This window comes from Saccostrea cucullata, unplaced genomic scaffold (assembly GCF_032062105.1).
Source record: "Saccostrea cucullata isolate Sc308-1 unplaced genomic scaffold, CSIRO_AGI_Scuc_v1 ctg6, whole genome shotgun sequence".
NCBI classification, from domain to species: domain Eukaryota; kingdom Metazoa; phylum Mollusca; class Bivalvia; order Ostreida; family Ostreidae; genus Saccostrea; species Saccostrea cuccullata.
Window position 1 is genome coordinate 75817 of NW_026938995.1, and position 19136 is coordinate 94952.

A 19136-nucleotide genomic window follows, 5' to 3' on the forward strand; every position below is an offset into this window, starting at 1 on the left:
AATAATCCCAGACAAATAAATGAATATTGTTAAAATGCAACATCATCTAATTATCTTAATTTTATGTTAAGTTCAATGTATAAATTATTATGAATAATATGTCCACCTCTAATTAAAAGGAACTAAATTAATAAACAAGAGAACAGGATGTGCATTACACAATAATACTAGGATGGGTTTATTCAAATATAAAGAATATTATAGGAATTGTATTTTAAAATAAAGAGAAACCTTCAAGGCATATTTATTAGTGGCCTTGTGCGCACGTGCGGTTTTCATCTCAGGCGAAATTTGTTGTTTGCAGACTGACGTGCATAGATTTAACATATTGTAGACAGTTTGTCAAACGGTCAGCAGATAAAATAATTTCGACAGGCAATATATAGGTATAGAAGTTCCCCCGGGCACCTGTCACATCGAGAGAAAAAGCGGAAATCTTTCTTTGAAAAAAAAGATACTTAGTTTATCCCACCCTGCATTTACTTGTGACTCTACCGATTTAAACCCAGAATGGACTTTGTCTCTTTAATTGTCGTGTTCAATTTATTTGGTGCCGTCAAAGGATTCAGCTATGGTGCCCCGGAGGATTTTTGTCAGTATGAAAATTTACAAACAAGAAATGTAGAAATGATACCCGGTCACAGGGGAGTGGAGGCCAGAAACGCCATAGAACCTGCCGGGTACAGGATCATAGTCGGTCCGGAAGACAGTACCGGAAACAGAAAGGGTGAGTACAGAGTCTTCCGGTACATTTACGTTATAACATCAGAAACATTAATATATGGGTAAGTAGCTTCACTGGCATTGCAGTACTTTGCACTGATTCATTTTAGGTTGCATTGATATTTTTAGAAAAAAGGGTCGTTATGTAGATAGCAAAGAATTGTCTTTTTAAATATCCAAGACTTGTTCCACATTGTGAAACTTAGCAATTTATGTTTATTTCTTGAAAAATGATTCCTACAAGATATAATGGGTTTAATAACTACAAGAAATAACAAAAATGAAAAAAAATCAACAGGTTAAAAGCCTAGAAAACAGAAAATTATTTTATGCCATTAAGCCGTCATCTTTTTTGGTTTTACATTTAGCTGTTGTCCATTTGAAGGATTTTTGCTACATTTCCGGTTGAACGAACGTTTAACAGGAAAACTGAAAAGAAATGTTTTTGTAGAACATTAAATAGTTAAACTCGTCTTTTCTTAGAAATGTTAAGGTAATGTCTGCAGTCCTCACTTAATTTTATTGCTGTCTCAACAGAAAAAATGCCCTGTATCCGACTTATGTATCTTGTTGGTTCATAAGGACACGTAGGGATAAAATTCCTTTTTCGCCACCTGTCAATTTAGGACGCTTTTCTGAACCACAGTTGTCAGTTTGATTAAGATTTTATGTATTTTGTGGCCTCACCGTCCATCTGGGACACCCACGCCTGACTGACCACGTGTTAAAACGCACAACAGACCTGCATGTCTTCTGTAGGATTCTGACAAAAACTCATTTCTTAAATAATTTATGAATTATTTATTTGCTTTTGACAACATAAACATGACTTGTTTCTTCTTGAATCAAATAAACAGCCCATTTTATTTTCTTACGTCAGAATTCAAACGTCAGAATGAATTCTGACGTAGTAATATAACATCCGTGATCGACTTCAAGTTAGATTTCCACACTTCCGTATAAATCACATGATAAGTCGAATTACATCTTAACTTGTACCTTTTTATGACATATAAAATTGACTGTATCAGATTACTCTCTTCCCGCAAAACATCATTTTCTACAAAAAATGCAAAGGAATAATAAATTCTGTCATTGAAAGACAATGATTAAAGAGAATAAAAGAGATATGCATCGTTTCGAAATTGGCTTAAATTGATTGTAGTGTACTCGTACATGTGTTTGCTATTAAAAATCTATTGAATTTCAATAAAAGAATAGATTATTTTTATGTGAAAACACTCAAAACACCTTTAACTTTGAAACTAAGCATTTAAAGGAATTATTAAGAATGCAATGTCAAAAAATGCTCACAGATAAAAAGTCATGAAAGCATTTTCTGTTAGTTTTATTTTATCAAGCAGAATTACTTGAAAAAGATGGAAGATAACTTTTCGCGACCAATCTAATTAATACCGTTAACAAATGGAAACGTGAAAAAGGCGAATCACAGAAGTTTGAAAACGCAAGAGTTGGTTTCAAAAGCTACACACTGAGATTGTCATTGAGGATCTCTCGTTTTAAATTGGCTTCAGTATATGTGCGTAAAATCAGATGATTCTCATCAAAGTATTCACTTTAATTTGACCAACAATAATTGAAGAAACATTTGTCTATGATGTCAAATTTCTTTACTAAAGACAACTATTTAGCAGTGGTTTTGATTCAGCAGCCCGTTTTTAGCGTCGAATCAACCTTGTCTCATCTGGTTTCCATTTTTTAAATAAGTTACGTGTAGTAACAATTACAGTCACATATATATATATATATATATATATATATATAAAATACATTCTTAGTGATAATTCCTTGTGATTTTAGTAAAGAGGTTTACTCCTCAGCTTTTCAGCTGATTTTTGTCTTGGTCTTTATATAAAAAAAATCTACATAACATTTAAATTCTTACAATAAACTTGAAGTCTATAATGTTAATTAAACTATATTCAATTAAGATCCCATGGTTAAATTCCATACAGAAAACATTTAGTGAGGAACTATATTTTGTGGCGGAAGGCTTTTTAGAAGAAAAAAAATCAATTTTTTATCTTTCGAAGTTTTCAGAATTGTTAGGTTTGGATTCCTATTTTTTACATACAGGCTGCACACAGAGTAATTTTGTGCAGTGAAATGTTCTAAGCTGGTCCTAAATTATATATTGAATTAACTGTTATGGGTTCTATCATCATATTTGGAAAATATATAATAAATCATGAAAGTCGTTGAAAAAATAGCACAATTTAAGCTTAAAATCAGCGCTATTTTAATAATATCTAAACATTAGCATCATATACTCCACTTTTTATTTGAATTTCTGAAGTAAATTGAACAAAAACATAAAGAGAGGCGAGAGAGATGGGAAAGAGGGGGGGGGGGGAGTGGGGATGGATATATATAAGATAATTTTGACCATCTGCTTAAATTAAAAAATGTCATTATTTTCAAATGATTTCATTGCTTTCTACAGAAAAATTACATTTTTGAGTGCAGAAAGGTCAAATAATTGACTATGAAAAGTAATTTGAAACTATTTTTGTTGTCACCATTTTTAATGTGACTATTTAAGATGAAAAAAGACTACGTTTGATCCAGTAATTCATTTTGGTAAAAAATATTAAAGGAAAACTTCCAAAAATTGAATTATGTGTTAGAGAAAATTAAAGTGCAAAAAGGTCACCTTAATTGCTACGTAGTGCTAGAAGAAGCGCACACTTTGATTTTTTTATTTAGTTATGTGTGTAGAGTCTAAAAATTTACTTGACAAAAAATTCTCACTACTTTTGATAACAGGCGCCAACCTCCTTAAATAAATAAACCAATCAAGTCTAATGTTTTAAATATTATTACGAGGGTTGTCCAAAGAGTTCGTGGACAAGTGCTTAATTTTCTTGATAAAGTCCACAACGACAAACTTGTACGATAATATTTTAATATAGACGATTAGTGAGTAAATATACAAAAAAATAATTAAACACACAATTATTACTAATTAGTTATTAGTAATGTTAGATCTTTGCAAACGCGCGTGCATCTTATTGTTCCGTTGTTTTTTTGTTTTGTTTTGTTTTTTTTTTGACTGACAGGATTCATACCCATTGTTAGTAATTTTGAACACGGATTTCCCGTTTATCTAATCAAGACAGAGGTCTGATGACAAGTGTGTGACGGGTGTGACTGGTCCACAGGGGATGGTTACTCCTGCTATTGCCCCTGATTTAAACTTGGTTGTTTTTCAGGGCTCCATGTTTCTTCCTGATATCAGTGTTATTAATGATATTAATCATTGTTCGATATTTTTAAAACCTTTTCAGTGGTAAACAGGTAATCATCTTGTTTATTTGTTTAAATAAGATACTTAGTATATGGATTAAGTTATAGAACTAACATGACAAATGAAAGCTTTGTTATGGGTATTTGTGCTATTTCTTCGTTGAAATGGTGATAAGTGCGTAAATGGTACCTTTGATACAGGTGGTGGAAACCTCTATAACTTCATTTTGTTATTTGAGGAACTATTTGTTGTTAAATAAAAAAGACAAAGCTTTGTGTTTTTGTTTATGCAGTAAATTTTACTATCTGTAAATTTATGCCAATTTAATCTCACGTTCAGATTTCCAAAAGTAATAAAAACATCAAACTATGGTTCATTACACACAATTTGTAGTTATCTTGACAGACATTAATTATTTGATTTTAACATTTGAGTATAAAATACTACTTCTAATGAACAAAGATATAAAATAAGCAAAAAAAGTAGTGAAAAAACCAGATATTTTAAAGAATTGGAATTAAGAATGCATTATACACCTGCAAACAAACTGACTTCTAAATAAGAAATAAGGAAGTAAAGATATATAAATACAGAATATTTCCCGTTCTCGTATCTAAATAATAAATCATGATAGAATATATAATTAATTTGATAATTTTTTAAAACACAAACATAAATGAGATGTTGGACAAAATAAAAAATATAAACATATCAATAAAATACCAGTATTAACATAAATCCCCCCCCCCCAAAAAAAAATCAAAAACTTCATATTTGAGTTTTTTTTCAGAAACCATATAACCTGAATAGTACTAATACTAAACCAACAATTTAAATATATCGTCGACATATTGTCAATTAACAATGGTTATTTCCATTTTTATGTCGATAAGATATATCCCGGTGAGTTTGAGATAAAAGATACCATGCACAGAGTCTGACATATCTCTTTCATATTTGGATATTTTATTCGAAAAAGACGTTAATGGTATTCTAACAACCAAGCTCTATGATAAAAAGTGATGACTTTATTTTTTCAATCGTCAACTTCCCTTACTTCTAGAGCAATATACCTTCATCACCTGCATACGGAGTTTATATATCTGATTCGATACGCAAGAACATGCTCTACGTATGTACAATTTCTGATTCGATACGCAAGAACATGCTCTACGTATGTACAATTTCTTTAACGAGGGAAATTATTGATTTAAAAGTTGAAACAAAAATATCAGCAGTCTTGTTTAAAGTCATCATTTCATGAGTTCTGTGGTCGTTACAATGGTCTTAATTGCCAGCAAATACAATTTTTATCATTGAATCAAATGCTGACTGATGTTTTATACTAATTGTTAGTCCATGATTTACACACTGAATTGACGATGGATTATTTGGTTATTTCCCGCTCATGACAAGGAGCACACAGCGGTTGTGACCGGTCGGCAGGGGATGCTTACTCCTTCATGGTACCTGATCCTATCTCTGATGTTTTGGAGGTCCATATTTCCTCTGCTCCTATTTTGGTATTGTTTCATGGAATATAGAGTTTAAATATTGTTCGTTATCTCCATATATTTTCATCAAAAGCTTTTTATAACCAATTAAACACACATCTAAAATTAACGTATAAGGGATTGCCAAGTAGAAACTGTTCTAACCTAAAGACATAAATTAATAGAAAGTTTGACATTGTTTTGCTTGATTATAAATTTTCACGTTACATGAATACTAAGTAGAAGACTGGATATAAAGTCTTTCAATATTCAAATTATTGATCAAAGTAATAAAAATGTTATTATAAATGAAGATATGTTTGAAACAAATCTGATCAATCTTATGAATACTGTTAGCAAAATGAAACAAAAACATGGCTAAACCTAGACATCTGGAAACATCAAAGGTTGGGATCAGATTCCAGGAAGGAGTAAGCATTCCCTCTTGACCAGTCACATCCGTCGTCAGCCCTCTTCATTGATCAGGTAAACTGAATTATCCGTCCCTGAAGTGTTACCAATGGTATGAAACATGTAAGTCAATGTACAATACAATGTTTAAGTATTGTTTGCAAACAAGGTCATTTAACGACTGCAGACTTTACAAAAATGCTGATTTTCAACATGCTTTCGATATACACTTATCCTGTTATTTTGAATCAACTTATTTTTTATATATCAGAACCGTGCTTTGGTTTAAAAACAGTTTGTACTCAAAACATGTTCTTGCTTACTGAATTGTAATTGGGATACATAAACAATAAATAAACAATAAATGCGGGTGATATTGACTTCATTAGTAGAAGTTGACATTGAAAAAAGTTAGTCATTCCGTTTGTAATAGAGTTCAGTCATTAGTTTTCATCAGCAATCATTCAAAAATTATATTTGACAGATTTTTCATTCTGAAATTAATTATTATAAAATGATGAAACGCTTTTTCAATAAAAATAGATATGTTTGCAAAATCGTTTTGAATTTGATTGTACACTTAAGTACTCTGGAGTTGACATCAAAAAGATACTTGGAGACCACAGCAAAAGTTTTCATCTTTTTATATAACAAAAACCTTATGCGTGAAAAGAAAAAAAACGCTTGCTGTAGCATTAAACTCGTCTTTATTCGTCGTATTGTCAATTAACAATGGTAATTTCCATTCCTATGTCGATACAATATATCCTTGTAAACTTGAGATAAAAGATACCACAGAGTCTGACACATCTGTTTCATACTTGGATATTTTACTTGAAAAGACGTTAATGGTAATATAACAACCAAACTCTATGATGATAAACGTCATGACTTTAACTTTTCTATCGTCAACTCCCCTTACTTATGCAGCAATACACCTTCATCACCTGTATACGGAGTTAATATATCTCAGTTGATTCGATACGCAAGAGCATGCTCTAGGTATGAACAATTTCTAAAACTTGGTAAATTATTGACAAACAAGTTGCAGAAACAAGAATATTAACAGTCTCGTTTAAAGTCATTGTTTCGTAAGTTCTATGGTCGATACTATGACCTTGTCAGCAAATACAATTTATCACTGAGTCAAATTCTGACTGACGTTTTTCATACTTATTGTTAGTCCATTATTTATACACTGAATTGACGACGGATTTTCCCGTTATTTCCTGCTCATGACAAGGAGCACACGGCAGGTGTGACCAGTCGGCAGGGGATGCTCACTCCTTCATGACACCTGATCCCACATCCGTTGTTTTGAAGGTCCGTGTTTGCTCTGCTCCTATTTTGAATTGTTATGGACTTTGACATTGAATGCTGTTTGTTATCTCCGTATCTTTCATTCATGTGAATTTCAAAAAATAGGTGTCCTAAAAGGCGGTACAAGTGTTTATCCTTTTTTTCAGAAGGAATTGAAAAACATGGTCTTATTATTAACAACGGAAATGTAGATTTACAATCTTTGTGCTTTACTATTCTCAATGATTAATATCACTTCAAGTGAAAAAAGGAAGCTAACCAATAGAAATGAGTGGATTTGAAAAAGAAAAATCATTGCATACGTAGACATTTTTTGCTACAGAAATATTCAATGTAGTATTCAGTGATATGCTTTGATATTAAGTGCAGTGTTTACTTTAAATATTACAAAATGAGTCTTAAGATATTTTGTATTGTTTTATGGACTTTTGAGCTTGAATACACTTCGTTATCTCCAGGTTTCATTTCATATAAAACAAAGTAAAAGAGAGATAACTTGTATCTTTAATATACTGTTCTCATAATATATTTAGGTACCTTTTCGTTGGAGAAATATGTGCCATTTTCTGTAGACATTTTAAAAAGAAAATACTTATCATGCTTATATATATATCTAGAGATATTTTTTGTTATTAAAATACCAAATATATTGTACTTTATAATTCTTTCAATATATTTTTAAAGCAGTTGAGGATTACTAAGACAGGGATAAATTGAAAATTAAAAACTCATCAATACCTTTATCTTAATTGTTTACAAACTATTTTGAAACACAATAAGAAAGCATGTAACATAAATGTACTCAGTTTTTAAAATATGTGCAAGATATCAAAGATGAGGGAAATAAACCAAATCTACTCCAAATTAAAAAAAATACATTTCACGTAATTTTTTTTCTAGTAATTCGTAATATATACTATTATCATTCCGAAAAAAAATTCAAAGCTATCAATACGGTCAGCATATTTTTTATTTTTATTGATAAAAAATATTACAGAATTACACTTACATAAATTAGTGCTTTTTATTATAAGTTACATTTTTGTATGAATAATTCTCATATGAAATTAAAAAAAAATACGTTAATATATTAGATGATTGATGCCCTCTTTCAAGAAAAGAATTAATGATACACGTACTTGTAAAAAAAGAAATAAAAACTTTGAATGGTAAACTTGGAAAGTGTAATTCACCAGTTAGCATTTACTTATGTAAAGGCAGCTATGGAATTTAAAGCAACATGCAGCATAAATTTTAAATGTCTTAATTGATATTCAATCAATATCATCAATTGATTTTCCTCAGATGATAAATCATATTTTTCATGTTATTAATAAGTAAAATCATCAATTATACGCCTTAATATCACAGACATGTACATTTATTTCCTGTTCTAGTCTTTTTAGATCTAGTCATTGTAGCGTCACCTAATACAAACGGAAATGAAGAACTCACATGAAAGAATGTAAGGAAATAATAGCCAATAAGCGATTTTGTTTCAGAGCCAGATAAGTGCAAAATACAACTTTAAATTCTTTAATTTAACTTAATTGCTTTGAGCACTTCTTAAATAGGATTATCTTACTGTATCACAGCGGGAAAGTTTGTGTCTCATTTACTGTATTTGCAATTTAGCAAAACGGAATGGATTCGCTCCGGTATGATTTTGGAGAAAATATAAAATGCAAATGCAGTAGCATTAAGAAGAAACCAAAAAAACCCCCAAAAAACAAAAATGCCATATCCGAAATGGAAAATTCTCAAAAGATAATCCATACATGAATCATTAAGGTAAAAACAGCACTTTTCTCAACGTTACACACTTCAAATTTAATTACCATGTTGACTTTTGGAACTCAGATTGTTTGAAAACGGGAATTCTATCAGTTGTATTTTGGGGTTCGTCAATTTGTTCCAAATGTTAAATTCATAAAAAAAAGAAAGTGTAAGAATCGCCTCTAGGAATTACTTTGTTGAATCAAATTTTGTTCCAACTGTTAAATTAATAAAAAAGAAAAATGTCAGAATCGCCCCTGTGGATTAATGTATAGAATTTTGCAAAAATTAACAAAAATTTAGAAAAATTTTTGCTCAAGAACAGTGAAAAAAAATTTGAACTTTTATGACGGAAAGAATTTCGGTGGATATTTTTTTTTAGTTTTTGAAAGTACAGTTTGGTTGTTGAAAAAATAAAGCACCAAATTCAAATATTAACATAAAAAATTCAAATCCAAAGTAACTCTTCTTTTAAAATTCCTCAAAGTAAGCATTATTATTCCCATGGTGATTACACAATAAAATATATCGAAATATAATACATAAAATTGCTTATGAAACAGTTATAAAACGCATTTCCATCCCTCATTCTAAAGAGAAAATGTCCCAGGCGACCCACTGTTAAAGGTAACCAACCAAACTGCAAAAAACCCTTAAAATCGCCATATAGTAGCCATTAATAGTGTTCGGTAAGAGAGTACCAAGACACTGAACTCTCTGTTTGCCTGTGTGATGACGTTTATACATCTCATTGTTTTCTTTTCTCTCTCTTCTTTGAACCGTGTGACACTTTTCGTCAATCTCCTTCGCTCTTATTGCCTCCTTGTCTCACATGACGAGCTTTTTGATTGACAAGCCGATATCATGTCAATGGCATATTTATATATCCCCCTGTTAATTAATGACAACTAAAACGACTTCTCTTGACCTAACCACGTGATCTATTTGCCATCTTTCTTATTTCTCTTGAAAATATTAGGAAACCCCTTTGATACTGAAATCATTATCCAAAATGGCCGGATTTCAATTTCTATCGGGACTAGTGCTTGTTTCAGTGACTGTTTCTGTTTATTCCTTTATTATTGGAGCGCCTCCTGATACATGTGGAAATCCGACTACTTTCCACACGGAACCGCTAAATGAAACTCACGTCGGACAATATCTGGCCCAGAATTCGTCAACAGCTCCTTATAAAGTGGTAATTGACACGAAATTCTATGAAAATGAGACTTATTCTAAAATTTTGGGAAAACAAAACAATCGAGTCAGAGGTAGGTGTTTTTCTTTCTAAAAAATATATTTAAAGTTTTCATTTTTTTCATCGTGAAGCATTAAATAAAATTACACAACCACAAAACCATTGGACTAATTTACCTTAACAATGCAAACCTAGCAAATTTTACGTAAATATCCTTGCTACTTTTGATTTTGACATTTCCTTGTTTATACATTTATTAAAACTCGATCCCTTTCTTACTTGTTTGCTTTTCCAGAATCATTAACGCTTTTCTAGTTTACTTCAAGTTTAAATATTAAGCAGATGATACCGGTTGAAATGCGCCCTTTAAATTAAGATGATTTATCTGTTAGATGATTAACATAATCAAAAATGGAATAAAATTTAGCTTTGTTCATTTTTGTTTTAAATTCAGGTTTATAGTAAGACAATGTTCCATGTCTGTGAATTATAAAATGAAAAAAAAAAATTTGAATTATAATTATTTGATTAGAAATCAATAAAGAATTCTTATGCTAAGTTGTCTGGACAAAACTTGCTTTCGTCAAAATGAAATATTTCTATTCAAGTCTGCAAAATAAAGTTTCTTTGTCTTTAAGTTTCCTGAGTGGACATTTAGACGTGTTGCGGACGTCATTGACGACACGTCGGCCAGACCCTATCTAACCAGGCGTAACAAAGGCTAACATTTAACATGACAAATAACTTGTTTAACCTTTGTGACCTGGGGTAAGGGGTCAATTTATGACCATGCCTACATGACCATGACGTCTTCTTGTAATTATCTAGCTGAGTTTTGCTATGTTTAGTAACCCTTTACATAAGATAATGCGTATTATTCTTCTTAAAAAGGACAAATATATTTCTGACAGTTACCAATAAAAAAAGTGTTTACTAATCAGATATTTTGTAAAGAAACTACTGGTCATTTTGCAAATGTGATTTATTCAAAGTTTAAGATATTTGCCGAAGTTAAAATCAAATTCTAATTTACGTTAATCTTTTTGATATGAAATTATTTTAAAGAAATGAATTACATGTATATCAAACAAGAAAACATTGATGTAACCATCAATTGTCGCCCGGGAAATATATAAAGTAAACAATGAAATTGAGTCTTGATCATCAAACCGCTTCGATATGTGTGAAAAAGCATGCGTCTAAAAGATGGAGACGATAGTCGAGAACATTTTGAAAAAAAATCAAACAAAAACGATGCCATTTTAAACTTGATCAAATCCTCAAGTAAATGTTGGCTGCATAAAATATAAATTGAAGTTAGACACATGCATAACCCATATTCACAAATGTATTAATTTTCAATTTTAAAATATAAAACACGAACTGTGCAGAACGTTTTTATGCGAGAAGTAAAATTACCTGTCGTTTTTTCGATAGTAAATGATAAGCAACTTTATATATGAAATATGAAAAACATATATTTTTACAGATTCACTTTATGGAAGTAAATATATTATGTATCTCGTAATTTATTAACGGAAAGAACTTCTGATTAACAATCTTTTCAACGTTTAGAAAACCTTTAATTATAAATAACTACTCCCACCCCAATCCCCATACACTAACACTTAAACTTATATGTATAGAGCAGCCCGGTCCTCCGGGCTGCAATAAACCTTGAACATCTAATTGGTAAAGTGATTAACAATGACAAAGCATTATTACCGATTAGTGAAGGAACATCAAAAGAGGCCGGGACCTTTTGAAGACGTTTTATTTTTAATATAACTAAATATAAATGAATTCTAAAAACGGCATTAAAAAATCTTTGGCGAATACATACTCAGCACAATTCACCTATGCACTAATCAAGTTGAAATGAACAGTGTACACAATATTGGGTTCGGATTATTAAAACAATCTTTGTTAGAATTACTTTAAAACATGTCTTGCTTTCCTTCTTTAATTTCTTTTTATTTGGAATATTAATTTTGAAACAAAATTAGGAATCAATTCAAGCTTCGATTAAGAAAAAAATTGAGATTTGTTTGCCTTTAAAGAATTAGTGTTTTATTATTAAAAATTTTGAAAGGAAATACAAGATGGGAAATGAAATATATATCTAAAAAAAATATTTATTTTAAAAATGTAAGTTCTAGGGATCTACGGTTATATCGTTTGCTTTTATTTAAAAAAAATGGTATGTTTGATTTTTTTTTTTATTTTCCTTCCTATTACAACAATTATATGTCATCTCTAGGCCATTTTACCGATCTCTTGTTTTGTTGAAGTTGAACAAAAATAGAGATTTTTATTACAATATGGTAATTTACTTATCTTAACAGCAACTGGTTGATTTCTTTGAAGAAATGTTTCACACGCCTTTTCAGAATTGGTTTACCTTATATTTTAACTTCTGGTACACGTACAATCTGTCTTTGTTTCGCTGACACTCGAAAGGTTTGCTTCTGGATTGCAAAATTTTCATTAATTCTCCTTGATTTCAATCTCTTGATAACCACGTTATTTTAGATGACTTATTAACACATCTGTTACCAATTAAATTTTTTCTCGAGACTTCGATTAATGTTTTAACTAAATTTAAAAAGATAATTATATCTTTTTTATATTTTTTTAATCTTACGTTTATATTTATGGTTTTGAACAATTTCTTTATTTTTTAAAAACCTTTTTTATTCCATTATTTTAATTCTAGCATAAATTCCACGAAGGAAATGTTATGCAAGTTTAATACTTATGAGCGTTAAGGAGATTGGATCCAGTTATCAAAAGTAATGAACATTTTTTGTCAATCATATTTTAGAATCTACACACATAGTTAAAAAAAAGTCTACACAAAATGGGGGTCAGTGCGTTTATTTTAGGACTATAACATGACCTTTTTGCACTGTAATAACGTCTAACACATACGTCAATTTTTCTCAGTTTTTCCTTTAATATTTTTATCCAAATGAATTATTGGAACAAGCACAGTCTTTTTCATCTTGAATAGTCACATTAAAATTTGTGGCAACAAAAAATAGTTCCAAATTACTTCGTATAGTCAATTATGTGACCTTTCTGCACTTAAAAATGTTATTTTTTCTGGCGTTAAAAATTTAAAAAGCAATAAAATCATTCAAAAGTAATCATTTTCTGATTTTAAGCATAATGGTTAAAATTATCTTAAATAATCAGAAAAAAGGATAAAAAGTAGGGGATCTTTAATGTTAATTTTTATTACTAAAATAATGCTAATTTTAAACTTAAATTTGGGTTATTTTTTTTTCCAAGGACTTTAACAATATATTTGATATATTTGCCAAATATAATAATAGAAGTCGTGACAGTTAATTTAATTTTTAATTTAGGACCAGCATAGAATATTTCACTGCTCAAAATTACTCACAGTTTGCATGCAAAAATAGGAATCCAAACTTTACAATACTGAATACTTCGAAAGAGAAAAAATGATCTTTTTCTTCTAAAAAAACCCTTCTGCCACAAAATATAGTTCCTCACTAAATGTTTCCGGTATGAAATTTAATCATGAGGTTTCATTTGAATATTTTCTCACTAGCATTATAGAATCCAGATTTATTGTAAGACCTAAAACATAATGAAGAATTTTCTAAATAGAGATCATTAGAAGACATATTATTGTAGTAACATGAAGCAGAATTTATTCAAATTCTTGAATCTTTCAAGTCAACATTGAGATATATCGACGATGAATTATCAGTTAACAATAGTTACTTCAATTCTACTCGACAAGATATGTCTCAATGGGCTTGACATATAAGATACCGTATAGTCTGATACATCTGTATCATATTTGGATATTTTACCCGAAAGAGGCATCTCTGGTAATCTTACAATCAAGACATGTGATAAACATGATGATTTCAACTTTCCAAACGTCAATTTCCCTTACTAATGTAGCAATATACCCTTATCATCTGCAAATGGGATTTGTATCTCTCAGTTGTTATATATCAAAGCATGTTCTACGTATGAACAATTTCTAAAATTAAGTAAATTTTACCAGCAAGTTGATAAAACAGGAAAATCAACTGTTTTGTTTAAAGTCATCATTTAGCAAGTTTTATAGTCGATGCAATGACCTTGTCAACGAACACAATCTATCCTTAAATCAATTGCTCATGGACATTTTTAATACTAATAGTAAGGGCATTAATTACACATTGAATTGTCTACGAATAAATTTTCCCGTTATTTCCAAATCATGACAAGGAGCAGAGAGCAGGTGTGTCAGGTCGACAGGGGAAGCTTACGTCTCAATGGCACACGATCCCAGATCTGATGTTAAAGAGGTCTATGTTTGCTCTGCTCAATATTTATGTCTCTTTAAGAGCACGGTTGTGCTTGAATACTTTTTGTTATTTCCTTATTTTACACATCAATGTTTTAATGTGCTTTCTTTGCATGAATTGTTTTTCCTTTAAAGGGGCTGGGTGGATATGGCCATTTTTAGACTACTTTGATCACTTTTAGAAGAAGAGCTCCATATAAAGATGTAATAAATGATCAAATTTTAAAACTAAAATTTATGATTTTTTTCTCGGCCAATTGACAGTTGAAAGCTAAAGATATCATATCAGAAAAAGTAAGTTATATCTGGTGGTTAATTTGTTGACCCCTAGCCTCCTTAGATAATACTGAGTGAACAACTATAGAATTTTACTTTAACTTCTGAAGAAATATTTATCAAATCTTTAAAGATATTACATTGCACAAAAAATATGAACCTTCATCTTTTGTTTTCCTATATTTGTTATGTCTACGGATTAGAGTTTAGCACACCGATAAGAAAATTAAAAAAAGAATTTATGTACAGAAGTAGAGCATGATTTTCATTCCATTATTATAAGACAGAAATGAAAAGGTAAAGAAATTCCTACGTATAGTTTGAATGACTTAAGAAAACACTAATTAGTTACAACATTAATGACCAGAATTGACAAGAGACACGCTAAATTTGACTGACATGCACAGAAATATTATAAGGACTGACAGGCTGAAATAAATTTATATTCAAACATTGCACTTTGAACGTTTTTTGACATAAAATTGACATTTTTTAAGACCACTTTTGAAATTTGCGGTAGGTTATTCATTGATTAGGTTAAACAACATGAAAAATATATAGAGCAATATTTGCAAGATAATTACATTTTAACATATGTTAACCATGTTAAGTCATGACACTAGTCTAAAAACAAATATGTTGACGTTTGATTATCATAAAGACAGAGACATATGTAAATGCTGTGTTTAAGCAAAGACCTCATACATGCAAATAGAAACACAAAAATCCCTCAGACATGCTATAAAAAAATAGAAATAATTACAAATAAAACGTTTGTGATTTGGGCGTGTGTCTCTAATAATTGGGTTTTAAGATAAAGTTATTCCTAGATCGATTAAAGCGAATCCTAGATAGCTGATAAGTAAGACAATTGAGGGGACATTTATTGTTTCTCACAAGCTCCTATTTTTGTCCAAATACTAACAACTGACCACACAATGTCTTTCAAGTAGACCTATCGGTATTTCATTATAATTTTTTTTAATAGGAATTATATACAATTGCAAGAAGCAAAAGCATAATTAAATGATGTTGCCAATCTTCCCCATCTTCTCTGATAATACTATAATATACTTAATATTTGTACACTGTGTTACTGGCTATAATAAAAAAAAAACATCCTAAGTAGCAGAATAAGATAGTGTTAAAAATTATGCTAGAACACTTATTCTTCTTTTTAGAAAAAAAACTCTCGTAAAATTTATCATGAAATTTATGTTGTAACACCATTATCATATCTTTATTTTAGTTACAGAGCATAGGTCCAAAAGTGTGCAACCCTGCCGAATACCAATTAATCATAATAATGGAGGAAGGAAATAATATTTCTATTGAAGTGGTCACGTTAAAACAAACAAAAACATAACAATATATATATTCATAAATAATCACAAAATTATACGTCAATGGTGATGATTTAAGGGAGTATGTATACTTTTACTACGAATAACATAAAGTCTCCAAAATAATATGTTAACAGGTGTTCGTGAAGGAAGTTGTCAATATCATGCAATAACATTTGTTTAATTGATAAGTAGGATATATATACATGGACTTTGCACTAATATTTAAGCAATTACTACCATCCGACAGCTGAATGTCACAGGAATCTAACTATTCCCGCGGAATCATAAATCAAAGGCCTTTTATGACCACTTGTCTTAGCGATAGTATGCTAGCCATGTCATTAAAGAATGCCTAACTAACTGTACATTGCATGTTTATTTTGTTGGCAATAAGTTGCTAGAACGATTTTTTAAACTAAGGAGAGATGCTTTTTGGAGTTGTGGTATTTTCAATTTCACTATGGAATGTAATTGTTGGATTTCCTAGTGGTGCTCCACGAAATTCGTGTCCGGACCCTGCTCCAATTCACCAAAGACGTATAAATTCTACCCATGTTGGTATTTTTTTCCCTCAGAGTATGGCAACTAGTCCATACGAAATTACAACTTCAGCCTCTCGGTACTTTAATGGGTCCATGATAAGAGGTAGGCTTCTTAAAGTGTTCTACTGGTAAATTATGTCAACCTATTAAACAAATATTCTTAATTATGGTCATTGTTATACTAGTAGCTAAAGTCATTTAAGCCTTACCAGGTTTAAGAATTTGAAACATTTTTTTTTACTTAGACAATGATTTTGTCCAGTACAACTTATTCTGTTTTAGAAACAAAAAGATACGAAAAGATACTATATGTTTAGTACATCTCCTAACGATTGTTAACTATTTTGGTAGTTACAAAAGTGCCAAACAAGTTGTTCTTACACCTTACCCTTAGGGTAAAACACCACAGGTGACATTTGTGCATTGTACTAGCATTCCTAGCGACGTATCACCGGTTTTACTCCAATCAATCACTGTCCACGCGTCTCGCACGGACAATGACAATCAACGGTTACTAAACAAAACTCTTTTGTAATTCAAATGTCCAAACAGTTCATGACTTTTTTTGACACAAGAAGCAATTACAACTAATGCCACCAGAATTCTCTGTTCGCTGGCAGTTACCATTATTTTAGCTGTATTCTGAAAATAGTAACTGTTTTCTTTATACAAACAATGATTATTGATTGATTGATGGGGTAGTGATTGTTTTAACGAACCTACAAAGTTGAGGTCATTCCGTTTCCTACTGGGTGTCCTTGTGATCTTCAATTAAACAACATGCATGAAAATATTTACCTATTAGACTCATACAAGCAAAATTAACTGTTGTTGTACCTTTTGTTGTTCGGTCTATAGATCTTCATAAAATGCCATAAGACTTAGACAAAAATGTTCATATTCTCGAAGAAACATCTAACCTATGGGTTGTCAAAAAATATATTTTATTACATTAAAATATATAGTGAAATAATTGTCTTAAAAAATCATCTTTTTTTAACATTGAGAACATTATGATGTTGTCAACTGTGATTCTTACGCATTCATAGGGATTTTTTGGTGTAAAAAGATTTTTGAGCTAAAGTAGAATTTTCCCATGGACACAAACATATCCTCATTTCGACCATGTGTTCCGTTTAGACCTTTGTTTTCAACCATGTCACAATTAAATAGCCCATTCTGACATGATATGATTTCCCTTACAGTAACACTGAAGGCAGACCCTGGAGATTACTTCCGCGGTTTCTTCATTCAAGCCACCCGAGCTAACTTTGCCCTGGACCGAGGAGACCGGCCCGCCTATGGTACCTTCCGTCCAGCTGATACCAACTCTCAACCCAGGAGATGTCGATCAGCAGTCGGCAAAGTCGGAGGCATAACTCACACCGGAAACAACAATAAAACAGAAATCTCTTTCGACTGGGAACCTCCAAGAGGCTGCAATCTGGGAGACATTCAGTTTGTGTAAGCGTTTCTAAAGATGTTAGAGTATGTAGTTTCCAATGATTAAAAAAAAAATATTTAAGCAACATGTATGTATATCTACGCAAAATGAACCTATTTCCGACAAGATTATAAGTGCTCTGAAAAAGCACTTTGAAAATACTTTGTAGACTAAGCTATTTTATCTCATTACAGTGCCACTGTTGTGAGGGCTTACAGTGAATATTGGGTTGATGTAAGATCTGACGTCATTTCACCTTCCGGTTTCGTCGGTAAGTGATTTTAAGAATACTAATAGCCTACTGAAAAAACATCTTTTCAAACATATAGATGATATCCTTTTAAACTGCTGCTATAAATTCTGAAATTCAATGCCAATGCATAGATGCGAATAAACTACGCATGACATGAAAATCAATCACTTCTAGGAATAGACTAAAGAACTTGATGTATTTTTGACATTTTGTAGGTGATCGAGGACTTCTGTGCCAACTCTACGTTAATCCATACAGCAAAATTTTGCAGAGACGTGTACTTAGTGCTCTGAGAAACATTCAAAACATGCAGCAGAGAGGAGGTCGTGGAGTGAACAGGGCCACAGCTCAAGGCTGAACTTAAAATAAAGATTCCAATATATAAAACCAAGTGAACCGACTCTACTTCCTTACTTCAAGCATTTACTTGCTACGTGTTCGATGCGATTTCATCGGTTAATCTCTGTTGGTTCATTTGCTGTAAACAATTTTGAGGGGTAATAAATATGACCAAAAATATTTCAGTTCATATCAGTTCTCATTTCGATTTTGAAGAAGGAGAGATGATTTTCCTCTTGAAATATGTAAACCCCAATGGCATTACCTCAAACATATTTTTTGTTTTAAATAATTTGATGCTTTTTTAAAAAAATCATTTTTCATTTGTGTTTTTGTTTTTCATTTTTAGCATTGTAAAGTGTGCGAATGTTGGTTTTTCAATAAAGTTGTGTCGTAGAATTCGTGTTGCTCTAT

At 30.9% G+C, this 19136-nt stretch overlaps 1 protein-coding gene across 2 annotated transcripts; it reads left to right on the forward strand.

The window, feature by feature from the left end:
* Positions 1-279: 279 nt before the first annotated feature.
* LOC134252049 (putative ferric-chelate reductase 1) lies at positions 280-19121 on the forward strand. 2 transcript variants are annotated; one of them, XM_062734471.1, is made up of 4 exons: positions 280-727; positions 17892-18150; positions 18325-18401; positions 18599-19121. In XM_062734471.1, exons 1-4 carry the CDS (start codon positions 511-513, stop codon positions 18739-18741), a joined length of 696 nt encoding a protein of 231 aa, XP_062590455.1. In that variant the 5' UTR covers positions 280-510; the 3' UTR covers positions 18742-19121. The 2 variants fall into 2 exon arrangements, with proteins under 2 accessions (XP_062590455.1, XP_062590454.1); XM_062734470.1 differs by lacking the exon at positions 280-727 and adding an exon at positions 9830-10262.
* Positions 19122-19136: the final 15 nt, after the last annotated feature.